The 21,987-nt window shown below is 40.7% G+C and overlaps 1 protein-coding gene across 3 annotated transcripts; it reads right to left on the bottom strand.

Moving 5' to 3' along the window:
* Positions 1-402: 402 nt before the first annotated feature.
* mylk5 (myosin, light chain kinase 5) lies at positions 403-21,715 on the bottom strand. Of its 3 annotated transcripts, XM_041778329.1 has the most exons (18): positions 21,621-21,715; positions 15,032-15,183; positions 12,205-12,354; positions 11,445-11,597; positions 11,098-11,271; positions 9,998-10,033; positions 8,912-9,039; positions 8,662-8,815; positions 6,121-6,432; positions 5,922-6,030; positions 5,373-5,576; positions 5,072-5,289; positions 4,864-4,987; positions 3,156-3,308; positions 2,945-3,074; positions 2,772-2,859; positions 1,194-1,334; positions 403-801 (listed from the first exon to the last, which is right to left on the bottom strand). In XM_041778329.1, the coding sequence occupies exons 2-18, from the start codon at positions 15,162-15,164 to the stop codon at positions 596-598; spliced, it is 2,613 nt and encodes an 870-aa protein (XP_041634263.1). In that variant the 5' UTR covers positions 15,165-15,183; positions 21,621-21,715; the 3' UTR covers positions 403-595. The 3 variants fall into 3 exon arrangements, with proteins under 3 accessions (XP_041634263.1, XP_041634262.1, XP_041634264.1); XM_041778328.1 differs by lacking the exon at positions 21,621-21,715 and having other exon boundaries at positions 15,032-15,491; XM_041778330.1 differs by lacking the exon at positions 21,621-21,715 and having other exon boundaries at positions 11,445-11,601; positions 15,032-15,167.
* Between the last annotated feature and the right edge of the window lie 272 nt (positions 21,716-21,987).

Genomic DNA, 21,987 nt, shown 5'->3' on the forward strand with positions numbered 1-21,987 from the left:
TAAAAATTATTAACAAATCTGTCAGAGCTCAGGATCATCCAGTAGTTCTTTTGCTTTCACGTTAACATTAATTGGCCTTTATTTCACCTCTGCCTATCCCATTTTTCTTACATAAGACTCTGTGGATGGCTGGGTCATGGCTTTATGGTCTGATGACATTGTTTGGTTTGGAATTCAACCTGCCAACATAAACCACAACAGACTTTGCAGGCCTTGTTTGACATGAGAACATTTCCTAAGTACCTGCTTGTAAGGCTTTGTACATGGTTTAGATTCACATGCACATTCACAAGCTGTGGACAACCTTTTAAAATTACAAGAAAGAAGAAAAACCAAGCAGCATAGAAGGAACAGAAATTAACAAGTGCAGTTTGCAGAACAAGAAAGTGTCACTGCTGTAAGTTTCATGAAGAAATATCTGCTTTAATCTGTAATAATATTAATCTGTTCACACATTTTGTACAATATTACATGTTTATATATTTCCAGTCACACTACAGGATGTATAGTTAGGTTCATATTTGAATTAAACCACACATGTACAGCCCATCTGTTCAGGCATTTGAGAGTATTATATTAGTATGTTTTATGTGAATCATTCTTTAACTGTGAGTTTGGCTGAGCTTGATGCCTCCCCATGGTCATTTGTGGCTCTACAGGTGTAAACATTTGCATCTTCTGGGCCAACATTAGCTAGAATCAGAGTGCAGCGGCCATCTTCATCGTAGTCTATCTGCACTGTTGGCGACTCCACCAAAGGCTCTTCCCCACACAGCCACAACACCTCTGGATCAGGGTACCCTGCAAGATTGATGGAAGGGATGAGGTCAGGGACGAAAGGTCTTCATTGTGACATTTTAAGGATTTGATTAATGCCACGTCATGACATTTTATTGATTGTTTTTTTGGGCTATTTGTCAGTATGTCTGCAGGATTTCAAAGAAACTTCCTGTCTGAATTTAAGGGAACTTCTAAACAGGTTGAAGGATGGTCAAAGGAACAACCCCCTAATTATTGGAGCTTTTAACATGATTTGGAATGGTGCAATTACCAAGAGCAGACTGAATGCTTATAAAAAAAAATACCTTAAGAGTTATTCTCACATGGGAAATTTCCAACAAAGTGACACAAAGTATCACAGATTTTACTCGGCCTCTGATGAAATGAATATATCAGAATTTGTTGTCATGTACCTGTAAGGTGACATGAGAGTTTGGCACCGGATCCCTGAGTTACTGTCTGGTCCTCTGGGCTCTGTGTGAACTTGGGTGGGCCCTGCATCTGGCGCTCAAGGGACTGCAGGGCGTGTTCTGCCTCCGGGCTCAAAGGTGAGTCTGAAACCAGAAAAGGGAGGAAGAGGGAAGTTGACAAAAGAAAAAAGGGGAAAACCAAGATTTATATGCAGTGCTGTGACAAAAGTGTTTACCCCTTTCATTATTTCTTGTGTTTTTGCAAATTTTTCACACTTAAAATGTTTCAGAACATTAAACAAATTCTGGTGTTAGACAAAAATAACCAGAGAAAGTACTAAACTGAATGATTGGCTGTGCCAACAAGGAGGAATTTTGGATCACTCTTTTTTGCAGAATTGTTTTTATTCAGCCACATTGGAGAGATTTTGAGCATGAATGGCCTGGCCTGTTTAAAGTCATGTCACAGCATCTCACTTGAATTTAAGTCCTGACTTTGACTAGGCCACTCCTAAACCTCTTCATTTTGTTTTTTAAGGTATTCAGAGGCGGACCTGCTTGTGTGATTGGAATCATTGTCCTGCTGCATAACCCAAGTGTGCTTAAGCTTGAGCTCACAAACTGATGGCCAGACATTCTCCCTCAGGATTTTTTGGGTAGAGAGCAGAATTCATGGTTCCATCAACTAAAGCAAGACCTGAAGCAGCAAAGCAGTCCCAGACCATCACAATACCACTTACAAATTTGACTGCTGGTATGATGTGCTTTCTTTGAAATGCTGTGTTAGTTTTTTCCAGATGTAACTGGACACACCTTCAAAAAAATCAACTTTTGTCTCATCAGTCCACAGAATATTTTCCCCAAAGTCTTGGGGATCATCAAGCTGTAATTTGGCAAATGTGAGCAAGCCTTTGTGATCTTTTTGGTCCGCAGTGGTTTTCACCCTGACTCTCTTATGGATGTCTTCTGTGCCCAGTCTCTTTCTAATGGCTGAATCATTAACACTGACCATAATTGAGTCAAAGGAGGCCTGCAGGTCTTTAGATGTTGTTTTGGGTTCTTTTGTGACTATCATTGATGCGCTCCTGGAGTAATTTGGGTAGGCCAACCCCTCCTTGGAAGGCTCACCACTGCTCCAAGTTTTCTCCATTTGTGGATAATGGCTCTCACCTTGGTTTGCTCGAATCCCAAAGCCTTAGAGATGGCTTTTTAAACCTTTCCAGACTGATAGATGTTTGTGATTTGGTTAAATCTGTTCTTGAATTTCTTTAGATGGTGTCATGATGTGTTGATTGATGAGATCTTTTAGCGTACTTCGCTTTGTCAGAAAGCTTCTATTTAAGTGATTTTTTTATTGAACATGTCTGGCAGTAATCAGGCCTCAGTGTGGCTGGTGAAATTGAAATTAAACTGATTTAAATAAAATCCTCATTTCAAAACTCTATTTTGTATTTACTTGGGTAATCTCTGTCTAATATTGAAATCTGATTGATCATCTGAAACATTTAAGTGTGACAAGCATGCAAAATTAAAAGAACTAAGATAATCCTGGTAAGGTGATAAATGATGTGACTGTCTAACCTTCTCCAGGACTGGTTGGGGATCCAGAGCTTTCACTCTTTGACAGCAGAGCCATTCTCTTCAGTGCTAGCAAGGCCTTTCCTGCTTTCTGTGGGACAAAAAAAAATGAGAGCTTTGGAGTAAAGACCCTTAGTCTCACAGAACTACCAACATGTGTTATGCAGATATGTCACCTTCCACTTCTGCCTGGCTAGAAACCTCTTCATCTTCTCTTTGGACAGATTCTTGGTGGTGGTGTGATCTCCAGAGTCAAATGCTGCCATCCAAGGGTGGTCAAGAGACTCTTTACAGGTCAGCCTCCGCCTGGGGAACACACAGTAGGTGGTAAAGTGAAGTTGAAGGAGGAGGCTGGGATATACTGTGGCTCAGTGTTCAGGAAATAACCTTGGGTCCTTGTTGAGCAAGGAGCTGATGAAGTCTTTGGCTTCGTCTGTAATCTCTTCAAAGCTCTCCTCGTCAAACTCCCACTGAGCAGCTGTGACCAGGGCCAGGGTCTCTGTGTCACTGTTTCCCTGGAATGGAGACTCACCACTCAGTCTGAAACAAAAAGAAGAGGGACGGCAGCTGACATTAGACTGACTGTTTCATTCTTTGTCCACAAGGGGGCATCAAAAGTCAGTAAATATTTCAACTTCAAGCACCTGAGTGACACCGTATGGACAAAAGTATTTGGACACAGTAAATCACTGAATGTAGGTGTTTCAATCAGACCCATTGGCACAGGTGTATAAAATCAAGCACCCACCCATGCAGTCCTTGATTAAAACCATTTGTGATACAAAATGGGTAATTCTGAGGAGCTCAGTGACTTCAAGCATGGTACAGTGATGGACACCACATTTGAATAAGACAGTTCGAGAGATTTCATCCCTGCTGGATATTTCAACTTTTAGTGAAAATATTAGAAAATGGAACTGTTTGAAACAGAGCCTCGAAGCAGAAGACCACATAAAATCATAGAGTGGGGTCAACGACTGCTAAAGTGCATGGTGCATAAAAGTCACCTCTGCTGATTCCATAGCTGAAGAGTTCTGAACTTCCACTGGCATTAATGAAACCATAAAAACTGGGTTTCCATGGCTGAGCAGTTACATGCAAGCCTGTCAGCACCAAGTCCAGTGCCAAGAAGCAGATGGCGTGGCGCTGTGTCTTGTGGAGTGTTGAATCACCCCTCTCTGTTTGGGAGCCAGATAGGAGAGTCTAGGTTTGGCAGATGCCAACATGAGAACATTACCTGCCTGACTGTGAAGTCTGGTGGAGGAGGGATAATAGTATGGGGCTGTTTTTCAGGGTTTAGACCAGGCCTCCTAACTCCAGTGAAGGGCAATCTTTATGCTTCAGCACACCAAGACATTTTAGACAATGTTATGCTTCCAACTTTGTGGCAACAGTTAGGGGAAGGCCCTTTTCTATTTCAACATGACAGTGCCCCTGTTTGGCATTGGCAGTGAAGATCTGGCAGTTTTTTAAGGGTGCAACCAACATTCTCAGCTCTGCTGCTCATCCCACAAATGCATGCTCTTTAGACATAGGACACCATTTAAAATGGATATAAGCAGGCTTTCCAACTGTATAAGATTTATTGCCAAGAAGCATTGTTGCAAAAATTATTTAACTACCAAACATAAATTTCCTTACTTTTTGTGTTAGTTAAAGCTTCTTTAAGGTATCTCTGTATAGCTGAAAAAAATCCTACATAAGCATCATTGCCAGGATTGAAAATTATTACATTTTAAATAATGTTGACACTGTTGCTGTGAGGTGGGTGTCAGGCAAATGGATGAATTGTATGATGTTCAAACAGCCTTTTTACATGATGTAAAGCAAAAATTTGAATTTCTGTTGCTGAGAAACACTATTTATACATGTACAGAAAATCAGACAATAAATAACTTGTCTCATTTTGTCAACAGGGGAAGTCAGCATGTTCACAATCACAAAAGTTCCTCAGTGGATCTTTGATAATAAATGCAATTTGTCTGGTCAATGCAAAACTGAGAGTGACTCAAGCTTAATCCTAGTTAAACAGTCAGTATCCACAGTCCCATGGAAATAAAGGCATTAAAGCATATCACAGTTAAATGTGACTCACAGTATGTAGCAGATGACCCCGATGCTCCACATATCAGTGGCCAGACCAACAGGCTCATAGCTTATCACTTCAGGGGCCACAAACTCCGGAGTCCCATGCATCACCTTAAGAGGCGTGTTTCCATCTGATAATCATAAATAACATAATCTGGTGTTGAAACTGATTCTACAATGTCATGTTTATTTAAAGGGAGTTTCATTCCACATACCAATCCTGCTGGCTAATCCAAAGTCAATGATCTTGATTGAGGTGCCAGTAGTGTCAACACACACAATGTTTTCAGGCTTCAGGTCCAGATGAACGATGTTTTGCTGGTGCATGTAGGCGATGCCCTCCAGGATCTGCTGCATGTAGTGCACGCTGGCCGGCTCTGTGTGCTCAAAGTTGTCATCCACGATGCGCTCAAAGAGTTCTCCTCCTGCAATACTATGCACAGACAAACAAGTGAAGTGTTTGTTTGAGTTCCTGATAATGATTTGACAGATTTGGGCTTTTGTGGAGACACTCACAACTCCATGACCATGACCATTTCAGGCTTGTGGTCGTACGCAGCGAGGCACTGAACCAGTTTGGGGTGGTGGAGGTAGTTCATCAGCTCAATCTCTTTACGAGCGGCCTCCCTTTCCTTGGCACGGCGGCCTTTGTAGAACTTCCCTGCGCAGATGCGTCCAGTTTCTTTGTGGGTGAGCTTGAACACCAGGCCAAACTTTCCCCTAATAAAGACCAAATTTTTGTATCAGTAAAATAAGGCTTAAATCTGAGATCTTTGATTTGCATCTGTCAATCAAAGGATACTCTTTCCCAGCCGCTAGCATCTGTACATTTCATCTCTGTAAATATGATGTTTTCAGAGAGAAAACCATGTCTCTACATGCTGATATACAAATCCCCCCTCTGTTACATTTGGCAGGAACTTGGCAGAACAGCCTACTTTTCTGCATGAGTTGCCTGAAGACTCTCCCTTGAAGCATCAACATTTATTGTTAATCTCTTTAGAAAGTGCTTTTTGCACTTTGAAACATGTTTTTTAATGGGGTTTGGTCCTAGCAGTTACTCACATTCCCAGTTTCTCAAGCAAATTGTAGTGATCTGTCACTTTGTGTGAAGAGTCAATAGTGACACAGGAATATGCTTGAGGGGGCTGCTCTTCCTGTGGTTTGTCTAAATCTACAGAAAAAAGAAACAAGAGCTGTAAGACAAACTTCCTTATACTAACCTCTTTCGTAAAAAGTGTATGATTAACCCATTGCACTGCACCTTTCTGCTCCATCCTAACCACTGGTGACTCTGGTCCAGGCTCGCTTACTCCCACTGTGTTGTAGGCCCTCACCCTGAAACAGTAGTCCTGTTGAGGCTGCAGCCCAGAGCACACTCTGTATGATGTACTCTTACACTGAGCAGTGAGCTCTCTCCAGACCCCGGGGTCAGCACTTCCTTGGCTTTTAACCTCAACTACATAACCCAGGACAGCACTGCCGCCATCGTAGCAAGGGCCCGACCAAGAGAGCACAAGGCTGGTGGCAGAGAGGAGGCAGATCACAGGGCAGGAAGCAGGAGGCTGAGGCCTCTCTGACGGGAGAGATAAGGAAAAAGCGCTCAAGATAGTGCAAATCTGTGGTGGTGATGAGGGCTCTAATAATAATAAAGATGTATTATTTCTGCAAAAGTGCAGAAATAACACTAAAACTTACTGTAAATAAAAATAAAACATTTCCTTTGGCAGAAAACTGGCTGCAAAAGCATTTCTGGCTATATCATGTTTTGTTTTGCATGTATTCTCTTGGTTTTGATACTTAATGGTTAATTTATTTGCTATAACTTAGTGCATTCTTTTTGAGCTTTAATTTGCAGCCCTTAGAGGGTCTGGCTGCAGACCGCAGATCTCAGACGCCCCCCCTCTTGCAGACCACTACTGTGAAACTCCACCTTTTTTAGAATGGAAATAATACACTATGCTGATCCAATGCATTTCCAGTTTTTGTTGTGTTTCAGCTCTATTCATAAACTAAGTCTGGCAGTAACATTTATGAAATAACCACATTGCTAACATTACAACCAATTTCAATTTCATGAATAAAACAGAAAAAAAGGTCTGGGCACTAATACGGGATTATATCAAGGACAGACTTGTTTCAAAGTAGGTTTGGAACATTGGCTTTAGCTTTGTTAGCTTTTGCTAAGGATAATATTGCTACACTAGCTACTTAATTAACATTTCTATGTAAGTCAATGTAGCTATGTTAGCCTAACTGTATTAGCACTCTTATAGCTTGTTCAATAGCTCACATAGCTATGTTAGCAAGAGAGGTCATGTAACTAAATTGATCATGTACCTAAAGCTAACACTAATGTAGCTACAAAGCTAGCGTAGCTAGTGTAGCTCTATTAGCTTCAGCTTTAACTATGTTGGCTACCTTGCTATGTAATCTACATATTTTATGTAGCTAATGTATCTTCTTTAGCTTTAGCCTTAGCTAAATTAGGTGCTTTAGATTGTTATCATGAAGGATGAACTTTTTTCCTGTAAGCAGAATATATACTTGGCTTTATTAGACATTTGGGCTTTGCAGGTCAGGTTTTTGACTTTTAACTTTTAACCCCTTTATTTACCCTGACCCTAACCTTAATTGGAAGTTTAAGTGTGTATTTCCATTCTGTCAGAGGCAGCATCTCATAGTAGTTGTCTTCAAGAGGGGTCGTCTGAGAGCTGTGGTCTGCAGCCAGGCTGTCTAAGGTCTTTTTTCCCAGTAGAAATCTTTTTGGGCCAAGAGCAGATTCCTCCTAGCATGACAAGACTAAGACTAGTTACAAATAAATCTTTAATAATAAAAACTTGGACAAAAAGTAAGTTACATTTTCGTCAAGGAGACTAAAAAGAGACTTATGTTAGTGCTGGACTGTCAGTCAAGTAAGGGTAAGGGGTAAGGCAAGGGTTAGGACACCAAAAGTTTAAAAACCTTATGTACAAAACCTAATTAAGAAATGTTTAATAAAGCTAACAGTCTGCTTACAAGAAAAGAACTCCTCTTCCATGAAAGCATTCTAATGTAGCAAATGTAGCTTATGTAGCTCTGTTACTTGTGTAAGCTACAGCAATAATGCAGCTATATAACTAATGTAGCTAATGTTAACTGCGTGACAAGCCATGTTCACTTTAGCTAAAGCTAACAAAGCTGAAGCAAGCCACAGTTCATGTGTCTACTTCTAAAACTTGGCTGTACATATTTTACCCCCAGGTTATGCCTCTGAAATGTTTTTTCTGGGATGTAGCTTTTTCATTAATGGAACTTCCAGACTTTGCATTTGAATAGTTTTACATTTTTAAAAAGGATCTATAGGTGGAAATACATCGTATTGGCAAATTACAGCACTTCTGTTCTGAGTCTCATTGTTACAGACCAGGCTACAATCACTGTCTTGGACTGTTGGACATTCAAAATCCATGATCTTTCTCCACTGTGCATATAGGGGTATGTCAGTATTTTCATCAATATATATTTAAAGTCAATTAAAGTATTGGTAGTGCATAAACATGAGTATTTTCACATTTAAATTGACTTGTTTGTTGGATTTGATTTGTTTAAAAAAAACAAATGCCCTTACTAGAGCTAAGGACTAAAGTTTAATTTCTTTATAATGAACTACAACTGGACTAAACTAAAACTATGAATGTTTAAAATGACTAAAACGAGGCTAGAACTAAAAGGGATCTTAAGCCAAAGACTAAGACCACATTTAAAATTGCTGCCATAATCAGCACTGCCTACTTTCCATCATCCTGATCCCGAGTTGTCTTACCTATGACAGAAAGGGTGAGTGTGTGTTGCGCTGAGCTTCTACGGTCCTTCACTACCACAGTGTAGCGACCCGTGTGCTGTGGTTTCGCCTTTGCTATCACAAGTGTGCTGCTCTGATCTGTGTTTTCTACCCACAGCTCTGGCCCATCCACCACCTAGAGTATTAAGGAGAAGGAGAAAGAGAACAAGATAAATACCAGTGGAAAAGGCAAAAGTCAATGTGTTGTAAATGAGCCTTAAAGTGGCAAAACCTGTTTTTTGTTTTTGATCCAACACGACACAACAGGAGGGCTGCTGCTGAAAAAACACGACACGTGGACAGGTTGTCCCACCTCTACGTTGACGTGCTGTGGAGGGTTTTCAAAGTGTAAGACTGTTCCTGTGAAGACAAAACATGGTGAGTGTTTTGACTCGGTGCCTGCCTGCTCTTTATAGGAAACTATCCAGAGTGGTGTGAGAAGGTGAGATAAGATGGGAAGACAGAAAATGTCTCACAGAGGGATGAGGGGTTTGAGCTTGTAAGAAGGGAACTGTGCTACTTCCCCTGAGACCCCTATTATTGTGGCTGATAGTACAACAGACACAGTGTCTCAATTCAAAACCAATGCAAAACAAAGATGACCTATTCCCTCACAATAACAACCAGTCTGTACGTAATCAAGTGTGTTAAACATTGTTCATCTGGTTCATATGCTCTTTGAATGATATATTCCATGCTTTACATAAAAAGTTATCCTTAAAGCAAAGAAACACATTTAATCCTCAACTGTATTCTGTAGTTAAGTCATGTTATCATGCTTTACACAGACCTAAAAACATCCATATATGAGCTTAAGTCAATAGCACCTTTCATTCTGCAGGCATGCAAATTATTTGGCATCAGGATGAAGAATTTGACTAAAGACAGTCTGATAAAACTGTTTAAGCATCAACAGTTTGCCTTCTTGAAAAGAGGTCACATTCTTAATTATTTAATTTCTAGGTCTATTGAAACTTTGAAAGCATTAATGAGCAAAGACAATTCATTCCAGTCTTATTATATTAGCTTTCATGCTTGTTTTGTGAAAGCATACACCCTAAGGTAAAGAGCCTTGCTATTCAGAAGCATAATAGCTCAGAGAATAGGAGCATTCTTGCAGGAACAAAGGCCTTAAAAGATGATGAAGTTTGTGGGAAAACTTCATCATTACTAGGGGAAACACAAGTCTAGAATCTAATCGATATCAAATGAAAGACAGTAAAGCTTGAGAGCATGAGTGCGTGATGAAAAAGCTGCATGGGCCATTTGGCAGGGATAGTAAGTTAGGTGAAAATAAATGGCAGTGTGTTCATCTTACCTGCCCCTGAGTTTGCCCTCTTCTTCGGGATGACTTCTGCATGAACACATGAAGAGCAGGTAGGTTTTAATAGAGCTGCATATAGGAGTGGCTCCTCTCTAATGTGCTCTGTCCACTTCCCTATATGGCATTCACTCGGGACTGAGAATCTCATGAGGATGTAACCAAAAGCTGTATTGTTGTGGTTGTCTTCCTGAGTGATATGAATGCTGCCTTGAGAGCCAATCAGAAAAGCAGTGGAAATGATGCATTTCCTGGTTGTTTCAAATGTAACATGGACAACTGGAGGAGGCCACAGCAGTGGAGTTAAAGACAGATATGTATTAATGGAGCATAATTTATGAAAGGAAGTGAGAATATAGTAACCCGTAAATGGTAATCTCTGGTAATCTCGAAGACCAACCCTATCCCCTTTTCTAACTTCAGCGTAGAGTTGGCTTACTTTACATTTTGTGATCCAGAAGATACTTCCAGTACTCAAGTATACAGTGCCTATAAAAAGCATTAACCTCTTGGATGTTTTATAAAAACATGTAAGGTAAAATAAGTGACCAGTAGTCTCACAATTAGTGACATGGGGATCACCTGAGTGCAGTAAATGTGTCTAAAGTGATAACTCACCAAGTCTATGACTACTCTAAAGGCGTAAGAAGCTTCAGCAGCTGAGATGGGAGAGACTGCATACAACAACCATTGCCTTAACCGGGCAAAGCTTTATGGGAGAGTGGCAAAGAGAAAGCCACTGTTGAAGAAAACTCATTAAAGCTTGACTAGAGCTCTCCAGAAGGCACGTGAGAGACTCCATGGTCTAGTGGAAAAAGTTTTGGGGTCTGATGAGACCAAAACGGGGCTTATTTGCCATGAGACAAGATGCTATGTTTGGCAGACACCAAAAACTGCACATCACAAACACACCACCCCCACTGTGAAGCACGGTGGAGGCAGCATCATGCTGTGGGGATGCTTCTATGCAGCCTGACCTGGCAGGCTTGTTGAGGTAAAGTATCTTAAATAGGTGGTGCATGTGCAAAAGTACTAAAAAGTGGGGTTTTTTTGTGATATGTCCCATTCAAATTTCCAATGATTCAGTTTCTGTTTACCTCTTGGACTTGAAGCAGGGCTTAACTTATCAGGAGAAGTACAAGTGGATCCTCTGGATTTCTGTAGCCTGTCTTTTGAGGACTCTGGTGACCGTCCATTCTGTGTTACGCTCCCAGATGCAGAAGTTGTGGTCTTTGAGACACGATTTTGTGCACCGTAGATAGTTTCAAAGTCTGGATTGGTTTTCAGAAAGAGGAAAAGAAGAGAGCACACGCCATGAGAAATGAAACTGTTACTTTTATCAGAGTAAGAGGAATTTAGCAACAAACAGGATAATGATCCAGTAAATGATAATCATTCATCAGCTAGCAGTAATGAGAGTTTAAGTCTCAGGTGTGTAACTCACCTCTGACAAACACAGCAGCGCAGCAGGATGTCTTTCCTGCACTGTTGTCTGCAAGGCATGTGTAGGCACCGGCATCTTCAGGTAAGCACTCCGTCACCACAAAACTCATCTTCTTGCCATCAAAAGAGGACTTCCCAAAACGGGCCACTTCACCTGCCCGTGGGAGGAAACAAACACTAGAAACACTCTATCCCATAATAGTGTGAAGAATTTAAGAGTACAACAAGGAGAGGAGGTGCTAGGATAAGGACAACACTCTGTAGAGGACAAAACATGCTGTTGTAGATGTTCAAATTCTTTTGCATTGACAGCCATTGATTAAACACTTTCAATTATAAAACAAAGTCAAATGGAGTTTGGAGGAATAAAAACTGAGACTCATGTTTTGGCTTCATTGTGTTAAAATAGGTTCAGCAGTTAGAGCTGCCTCCTAACAGCATGAAGCTTTTTGTGTGGAGTTTGTGTGTTCTTCCCATGCATGGGTTCTCCGTGGATACCCACGGTCCAAAAACATGCTCCTTAGGTTAATTGGTGACTCCTTATGACCCATAGGTGTTAGTGTGAATATTTGGCTGTCTCTACATGTCAACCCCGGGTGTACCCCTGCCCCTGGCTCAGTGGCAGCTGGGATTGGCCCCTGCCTTCCCATGACCCAGAACAGGATAGGCAGTACAGATAATGGATGGATGTATTGAAGTAAGGACATTCATGAAATCTAAAATGTCATCAAATGTGGAGATGCTGTTGTGTAATTACTCACCATTGTGCAGCCAGGACACTTTGATTGGCTGACTTCCAGAGATAACCCCACGCAGGGTGATATCACTTCCTTCATCCACACAGCAGTCCTGCAGGGGCTCTATGAAAACAGGTGGATCCAAACTTTCACTGGAGGAGAGTTTATGAGGCCCTGAATGTGGAAGAGAGGTATGCAGTGAGTGACTGTATAACATTCTTTACATGACTTTTGCCTCACATGTGAAGCACATCACCATTACTAATAGTCTTACATTTATAATGACTGAACTCTTGGATTGGACTGGAGGCTTACAGAGAAAAGTATTTCATTAATTATACTGAAATCCTTGCTTAACGCACAGGGGAGGGTATTCCCAAGACCTCCACTCCCCCTGATCCGGCAAAGTTTCATGGATCAAAAGCACATTATCATGTCCGCAGGCTGACACTGAGTGGTATCAGCAGTGCAATTAAATACCATTAAAGAACAGAGGCCTGCTGGGGGAAGTTTAGGTGTAATACATTACTAAATCTCATTGAGCTGTTAGTCATATAAAGTATAGTTTTGTTTTAACAAAATAGATTTTTTTATTGTCAACCTTTAGCTAGTGTTTAAAGCTTTGAATGATTTATCATTAACCCTCATGTGTGAGGACAGTCACTGGGGTATCTGTCTATCTAGCTATACTATGCTACACTAAGTATTCTGCTGTCTGACCATTACACTAATGACACCGTATTCAAATATATGTGCTTTAATATGGAGCTGGTGAAGTCAGTCAACCCAGACATCCCTCTCCTCAGCGATGGTTTCCAGTTCCTCTTGAGGCATTCCCAGGCCAGAGGGGATATATAATCCCTCCAGTGAGTTCTGGATGTGTCCTGGGGTCTACTCCCAGTTGGATGTGCCTGAAAGACCTCCACAGAAGGCCAACCAGGAGCCATCCAGATCAGATGCCCGAACCACCTCAACTGGCTCCTTTCAATGTGAAAGAGCAGCAGCTCTATTTCAAGGTCCCTCTGGTTGTCTGAGCTCCTCACCCTATCTCTAAGGCTGAGCCCAGACACCCTCCTAAAGAATCTCATCTCCACCAATGGAACCTGCAATCTCATTCTTCAGTCATTACCCAGAGTTCAAGATCATAGGTGAGGGTTGGAACATAGATTGACCGGTAAACAGAAAGATTTGCTTTCTGGCTCAGCTCCTTCTTTACCACAACAGCACCTGCACACTGCTGATGCTGCACCAATCCACCTGTCAATCTCACGATCCATTACCACCTCACTTGTGAACAAGACCCCGAGGTACTTGAACTCCTTCACCTGGGGCAGAGACTCACTCCCCACCTGAAGAAAGCGATCCACAGTTTTCAGGCAGTTTTCAGACTTTGAGGTGCTTGTTCTCATACAAGCCACTTTGCACTCAGCCGCAAACTGCTTCAGTGCTTGCTGGGAGTCCTCAGCCGAGGAAGCCAATAGAACCACATTATCTGTAAACTGCAGAGATCAAATTCTGTCTGTAGTTGTTGCTTTGTTCACTGGGACACAGCCATGTTGGTAGAGAAAATGGTCTTCCCCAAACTGTTGCCACAAAGTTGGATGCATAGCATTGTCCAAAATGTCTTGGTATGCTAAAGCATTGAGGTTGTCCTTCACTTGAGTTTAAAAACAGCCCCACATCATTACCCCTCCTCCACCAAACTTCACAGTTGGCAGAATGCAGTCAGACAGGTAACGTTCTCTTGGCAATTGCCAAGCCTAGCCTCGCCCATCTGACTGCCAAACAGAGAAGCGTGATTCGTCACTCCACAGAACAGCTCTCCTTTGATCCACAGCCCAGTGTCAGCGCGCTTTACTGTACTCCATCCAATACTTGGTATTGGACTTGGTGTTGTGAGGCTTGCATGCAGCTGCTTGTCCATGGAAACACCTTCCATGAAGCTTCTGCCACAAAGTTTTCGTGCTTACATTAATGCCAGTAGAAGTTCAAAACTCTTAGCAGTTGATTTTACGTGGTCTTCTGCTTGCTGGCTGAGTTGCTGTTGTTCCTAAATGCTTCCATTTTCCAATAACATCACTTAAAGTTGACCGTAAGTTTGAGCCTTCTAAACTGAGAGGTGGTTTTCACACATCTCTCTCTCAAAACTAGCTGTCAAATTTTAAGCAGATTCAGGGTCAGTCACAACTCTGCACTGTTTTAAAAACCTACAGCAGTTAAAATGAAACTGTGTGAGGTCATGCTGGCTCAAGACGTTCTTTGTGTATCACTTCCCGGTATTTTGATGTTTATAGTACCATAAAAGAAGAAGATATAGATGATTTGTTGGCAGGCAAACCATACACAAGTAAGCATTTCTGCTGTTCAATGCTCTGTTCTTTTTATACTAAAGGCTATATTTAGACTTATAGCTGTATCATGCAAAAAACAACTGAGTATTTCTGAGTCTGATGAAACCGGCTGTTCTGTTTTTCAATTAACTCATACCAAACTAAAGAAGAAGTTTATTTTTGTAAGTGAGAGATGTTGCAAAAGGAAGTGAGCTTTAAGACCTCTGAGAGCATAACATGTTCAGAGACATGAAAATGAAAGGCCAAGAGCCCAATAAACAATCAGAACACATGTTTGGACATTCTTATTAAAGACAAACATCACTGGAGGTACTTACTCTGAGGCAACAAAAGTGCACTTTCTCCTTACTTATGCAGCAACAGAAAACCATGCTCAGACTTGTCTATGGACATGCTGACATTAATAACATGGTAAATGCTACCAGGTTGAGCTCTTACCCAACTCAAACACGCACACACCTAAATCACAAATCCCCTCTCTTTCTTGGTGCTGCTCTTACCTGTGTCAGAGGATTTCTGTGAGGTCTTGGTCTCTGATTGTGGTTCCTTTCCCGGTGCAGACAATGCACAGGGTGGCTTGATGTGCATCCTGAGGGTGGACACATAACGCTGTTTACTGCCATCACCATTCATTTTCTGTTTTTAGTCCTCCCTGCAAAATAATTTACACTGTCATTTCCCCAGCTTGTTATCTCACTTCCTTTTTGCCACAGTCTCTGTAGTGTCTCTTCGGTAAAAACCAACACTCTTCTGACTCTTTCTCGGTCCCAGTGTAGCTCTGAGGCTCACTCCTCACACTTCTCTGCACATGTTCAAAGCTGTGTTTTCTCATCCTACCCTCATCTACACTGACTCCACCTACGAGACAAATCTATCTGTTTTACTCCACTTGTTTCAGGCTGTGGAGCTCTTTCTTTATCTCTCCAGTCACTCTAATGTCTAATACTCCTCCCACAACTCAAACCCTGGGCTTTATTGCCACTTCTGACACAATGTGCACATAAACAAGGAAACGCACAAGAGAAGGGAAGGAATAGGCTTATCTTCCCACCCAGCCAAAGGTCATATTGTGTGCTGTTTGTCGAATGTGCTGCCGTTTATCGATTTTACTGTTTGCCCTCTCACTTATCAATCCTGTAACTGAACTTTGTGATGCCAAAGACGCCTGTATGGCAAATGTTCATTCTAACGCCTATAGCTTTAAAGTTGTGATAGTGAACAACAGGCTCATAAATTCTAAATGTGAAACCAACACACGGTGACACCAGGGGTGGCCGGTCCCAGGGTAACAGCGTCCCTGCACAAAACCACCTGCTGCCGTGGCAACCACAGATGTCTCTTGAGTGGGCTGCTGCGGCTCTAGTACTGTTGTTTTGGCTATTAACACAGTAGATGGTACAAAATGCTACCTTTAAATGATGGGATGCAGGGAATAAATGTGGCATAATGATCGACCTGCAGTGATTCCCCGTCTGTGCTCACAGCAGAAGCCCACTGAGGTGATTATAACATCTCTTTTCAGTCTACTTCTACAGCAGCTTCCACATGAGTGATCACACAGCGAGCTCTGTGAGGAGCTTGTTTTAGTTTCTGTGAGGCAAGAATTCCCAAATCAAACATTTGCCAAAGGGCTGAACACAGAAACAACATTGTAAGGATGGTTTTTGGAGATATGCACTTGCATACCTCTATATTATTGGTGAAATAGCTTTGCTCAATCGATTTTACACAGTACTTATCTCAGTGATGCTAAAAAGTGGCTGCTCTGCTATTATTATTATTATATATATCACATTCTTTCTCCTTTTTTCTGTCTTGTTATCTGATTTAAAAGGGATGAAACCAGTGGAATGCATTTAAACTTCACTATCAACAATACTCCTTTCATCCAAGCTCAAATAAAATTCCAGATTAACCCTTTAATATCCGCCTAATGATGCCCTTTCCCAAAAATGAACAACATTAATTCCTTGTAACTGAATGTGTCAACTTTCAGGAAATGCAAATAAATGACTCTTTATGTAAATTTTTCAGATAAAAAATAAAAACCCAGTTTCAAAAAAAAAAACAGGATGCAATGACTTGCAAATGTCACACATCCAATTTTATTGCAAAACCAACATATGAAATATCAAACTGAGACATTTTGCCATTTCATGAAAATGTCGGCTCCTTTTGAGTTTGATTGAAGCGATATATCTAAAAAACAGTAGGGATGGGGCAACAAAGAGCTGAAAAAAATAAGTGATAATAATGAAAAACAGCTGGAGGAGCATTTTACAACTAATTAGGTCAATTGGCAACAGGTCAGTAACATGACTAGGTATAAATGGAGCATTTTAGAGAGACAGAGTCTCTCTGATGGGCAGAGGTTTACCAATCTGGGTCTGAAAATTGAAGATGGGTCTGGCTGCAGAACATACATTTCTGACAGTCACTCTGCCAGACACCAGATATCTCAGAAAGGAAGTTGTTGATAGCCCACAACAGATTTCCAATTTTTGATTTTTTTTTTTTAATTTTTAAATAAACTTAATTCATAAACATAATCTGGCAGTGACATTCATAAAAAACACACTGCAAACATTACAGACAAAGCAACATTTTATAGATGAAACAGCCACAAAGGTCAGAGGTCTAATCTAGGATTAAATTATTTATTGACCTGTTTTGGAAGTAGCTACATGAACTTTGCCTCGATTTAGCTCTGTTGGCTTTAGCTAAAGCTAACATAGCTATGCTATTTAGGTAATTAATGTTACTACATAAGTCAATGTCATTATGTTAGCTTTAGCAACATGAGCTTTAGCAAACATAGACAAGGCTAACTTAGCTACATGTATAACAGAGAATATTAGCTGCTTTGTGAGCTTAGCTTTAGCTCTGTAAGCTAGTTGGCTCTGTTATCTAAAGTGGCTCTTTAATCTACATTACTTATGCTGCTAATGAAGCTACTGTATGTAAGCTACGCTGGCTGTGTTAGAATGTTTTCATGGAGGATCAGCTTTTTCCTGTAGTTTACAGTTTAGTTTCTGCTTTATTTAACATTTTCTAATCAGGTTTTGTAGGTCAGCATTTTTATTTTTAACTTTTGGTATCCTAAGCTTTACCTTGAGTGTAACCATGATTTAAAACAGAAGTTAATTTCTGATGGTATTTTAAAAGTTTGAGCTTTGTAATTCTGTGCTGAGATATACAGCGTCCCAGATGAACAGTCTGTGAGAGTGGCCTTCAGAAATGAATTGTCTGCAGCCAGACTGTCTTAAAAAGAATTTCAGAAAAATTGTCCTCAATGTACAATTGTGAAGACATTGGCTATCCCACTATCTACAGCTGTTGTTCGTCACCCTGGGGATCATGAAACACCGAGAGGGGGTGTCAGACAGCTTCCAAAAATAAAGTTTTTTTTTTTATTATTTCAAATATGTTTATATATTTCTAAGGCTTATTTTACCCAATTTTATAGATAGAAAATGCAAGGCTTCACATTACTATTCTTGAATGTGCATGGCTGTGATTAACTTCAACTTCAACCACCCTCAGGTACAGTTTTTGTCTCTGGCACCTTTATTTTGGGGGTCACTGCCCAAAAAGGTTGAGAACCCCTAATCTACAGTACATAATATCATCAAAAGATTCAGAGAATCTGGAGACATCTCTGAGCACAAGAGACGAGGCCAAATGTCAATAATGGACAACCATGATCTTCCTGCAGCCCTCAGGCTGCACTGTTTTAAAAACAGGCATGATTCTGACCTGGAAATCTCTGCATAGGGTCAGGAACAATTCCAGAAATCATTGTCTGTGTCATCCACAAATGCAAGTTAAAGCTGTATCATGCAAAGAAGAAGCCATATGTGAACACAATCCAGAAACGCTGCTATCTTCTTGGGGCCAAGGCTCATTTAAAATGGACTAAGGCAAAATGTAAAACTGTTCTGTGGTCAGTTGAATCAAAATTTGGATTTCTTTTTGGAAACCACGGATACTGTGTCCTGCAGACTAAAGAGGAGAGGGACCTTCCAGCTTGTTATCAGTGCACAGTTCAAAAGCCTGAATCTTTGATGGTATGGGGTTGCATTAGTGCCTATGGTGAGGGCAGCTTACACATCTGACACCGTCTTACCCATCCAGACAACGTCTCTTTCAGGGAAGGCCTTGTATATTTCAATGCTAAACCACACACTGCATCCATCACAACAGCCTGGCTTCACAGTAGAAGAATCCAGGTGTTGAACTGGCCTGTCTAAAGTCTAGACCTTTCAACGATAGAAGACATTTGGTGAAAATCTTGCAAAGGTTTCCCAGGACTATTGAGCAGCTAGAATCCTACATCAGATGACAACGGGGCAACACTCCTCTCCAAAACTCCAGCAGCTGGTCTCCTTACATCCCATGTGTACACTCAGACTACTGGTAAAAGAAGACGGGATGATACACAATGCTAAACAAGGCCCCGTCCCTACTTTTTTGAGATGTGCTGTTGCTGTCAAATTCAAAATGAGCTAATATTTTTCATGTAATATTAAAATGTCTCATTTTTAACATCTGATATGTTGTTTATGTTCTATTGTGAGTAAATTATGGGAGATGAGGCTCCTGTCTGCTTGTAATAGTGCTGATAGACCCTGCAGGTGAAGGTGATAATTGTAACAGGGGTGTAACTAAATCATGTCAGCGTTTCATACGTGTTGCATATCATGACAGACATTATTTCTAATAAGATCTGACTCAAAGCTTTAAATGAGAAGTGACAGCTTCCCTGGATAAAGAAAACACATGCAGAGAGAGTTAGCAGAGCCGCTCATTAGGAGGAAACACAGTGATAATGCTGTGATTCTCCCACAGAGCCTTGGCCAATAGGAGCATAATTAATGTCACTTAGGTACAGGACCACTTACTGCAAACAATAGAGTCTGGAGCAGGGGGAAGACATGCGGACTGACCCGTTAATCTACCTCCTCCCTCTGTACAGGACAAGGCTGTAACTTTCACTAGTAGACGGTATGCTTGCAGGTAGTTTAGTCTACAGATGTCTGCAAACGATGGCTGTGATAAAACGAAAAACAGTCCCTGTGTTCCCTAAACAAGCAGCCATGACTCTTTAATTAAGGGCACAGATGTAGACTGGAGATAGACACAGCAGAGTAAAGGAAGAATTCAGTCAGATGATAGGAATCTTTACAGGGGTTTCAAAATCAAACAAATATAATATGAGTGAAGATTAAACCTGAAGTGAAGTTTAAAAAGTAAAGCAAGCAAGGAAATGCAGTTCTGGGTTTTATTTCGCTAAAATGAATCAACATAAGATAAATGTTTAAATAAAAATGTTGGAGCATGTTAAACTAATGGGAGGGAATACCAGGAAGCATCAAAGCAACAGAAACTTCCTTTATTGGTGATATTTGGCAAGCAACAGAAAGCCATTAACATGCCATAGTTTTAATACATGTTCTTCTACATTATCAGTGTTAATATACAACCTACATCAGTCCTTCAAATGAAATTTATGATATCACATAAATGGAAAACATGTGTCTACATGAACTGGTTTTCATAACTAATCTGTTGCCCTCTGGATATGTCTTGGTTGTTTTCTGTAAAAACCTGCATCCACATGTGACGCTCATGTAGCATGGCAGAGTTAAGGTGGCAATGCAACAGAAGAGGACTCTGGCGCCATCTAGAGGCCAACTGTATAGTTCCACTCAGTGCGATTAAATGCTTAAAATGTGTTTTGATATCTTGCATTTGGTTCCCACCCCAGTCTGCAGCACCAAAAATAAGCGTCGCACAACTTACTAATATATCAGAGCCCCTATCTTGATATATGTTTTTTATTATAGAATGAAAGATCCGTTTGGCTTTCCCCCAGTTTTAAAACATACCATCATAGTGCGTTTTCTATAGATATCCCAGCCGTCTAAATTGCTTTGTCTCATTTTACATCTAAGAAATCTAACGTTGCCAGAACCAATAACAAAAACACTGTGGCATTATTTAGACAGAGCACCACAAGGACCTAAAATTGCACTTTAGCACTCCCCTGTAGCAAAACAATAATATTTTTTTGCAGACCACTGAAATTCAGAGCATGGGCTTCAAATATATTATGAATTACGTTTTTTTTAAAGAGAAAAATTGTGGCTCCACTTGGACAGTTAGCTTTATTTGATAACATCACTTAAATTCAGTTTCTTCAACTAAAGTTTAACCCACAGTTTTAGAGAGAGGCATATCAGGCCTCAAATGTGGCTTAAAATCCTGTAGTGTGTGGCCAGCCTATGAATCAAACAGGAAAATGATAGAGTAAAAAGGCAGTTCAGTTTTTTTGAAGTCCATGCAGCCTTTTCTGCTCCTTTTTATATTACAAAGAAATAATAGAGGCTGCGTAAGAGATTGTAACGACGTTTTGATACACATGGGCTATTATCTTCAGTTCACAGTAACAGGAGAGGTTCATATCTAACATCTGACATCTGCCTTTCTACATTGACAGGAAGGAATCTTAACTTTCTCTCTTCTTCTCTGTCTGATCAGCTGTAGATACACACAGCTAAATTACATGACATATTAGCTTATTAGTCATAGACAGCTGCTAGAGATGGAAAAAAGGTTCATGTATATAGAGAGAGCAAGGGAAAAAGGTCTTCTGTTGTCTATAAGGTCTGGTTAACAGAACACCGGAGCACAACACTGCATTTGTGTATGAGCTTTAAAACTACAAATCCACGGTGTATTTTCATCACTGCAGCCATGCAGCACTCTTATGTTTTCCTTTAGAAATGCCTTTGTCTTCCCTGATCCTGTTTGGATGGACTGCACCAAACACTGAGGGCAGGGGTCAATCACAATTAATCTGAGCATTTCTACTCATAGTTTTAGTCATTAAAATTAACCAAAAAATGATCTCAAATGTGTGAAACTGCCGAGAAACATTCACTGCAGCCAGATTCTGAAGCCTCTCCACTCTCTGCTAATTATCAGTAACTGCTAGCTTCATAGAGCAAGCTATTTAGCTGACTAAAAAGACTAATGACTATTCAACATTATAGCCCAGCCTATATGATAGTAAACCTTATCACTTACCCATAGGGAACCAGTCCTGCACCATGGCAATAACTTCACTAGCTAGGTAGAACTTCTGTCTTTTTGAAGTGGCTGCCATCTTGGCCTAAGTCACACTCTTGACTCTCTTCTTTATACTACAGGCGTAGGATCACATGATCTGTTCAGCTGAGGATGCTGGTGATTTTACCAAAGGTGGCCAGCGTCATGAAGAGCTAAGGCAAAAAAAAAAAAAAAAATTGTTAAAAAAAAGACAGGCCATTATTTTAGGAAGGTGACGGTCTGTACCATGGCTCTCTCTCTCTCCTCACTTAATAAAACAGGCACAACATGGCATGCAGCGCAGTAATTGCTTAAGCTCAATCAAAGCCAATTGAATAGAAACGTG

The sequence above is a fragment of the Cheilinus undulatus genome, linkage group 21 (assembly GCF_018320785.1).
Source record: "Cheilinus undulatus linkage group 21, ASM1832078v1, whole genome shotgun sequence".
NCBI lineage: Eukaryota > Metazoa > Chordata > Actinopteri > Labriformes > Labridae > Cheilinus > Cheilinus undulatus.

What these genes read in the sequence shown, in the direction of transcription:
- mylk5 (XM_041778329.1), bottom strand. Translation starts at nt 15,164, where the DNA reads ATGAATGGTGATGGCAGTAAACAGCGTTATGTGTCCACCCTCAGGATG. An exon ending in CGCTGCTGTGTTTGTCAGAG is followed by an intron (nt 11,272 to 11,444) that starts GTGAGTTACACA and finishes AAACCAATCCAG; the next exon opens with ACTTTGAAACTATCTACGGT. An exon ending in TTGCTCAACAAGGACCCAAG is followed by an intron (nt 3,075 to 3,155) that starts GTTATTTCCTGA and finishes TGTGTTCCCCAG; the next exon opens with GCGGAGGCTGACCTGTAAAG.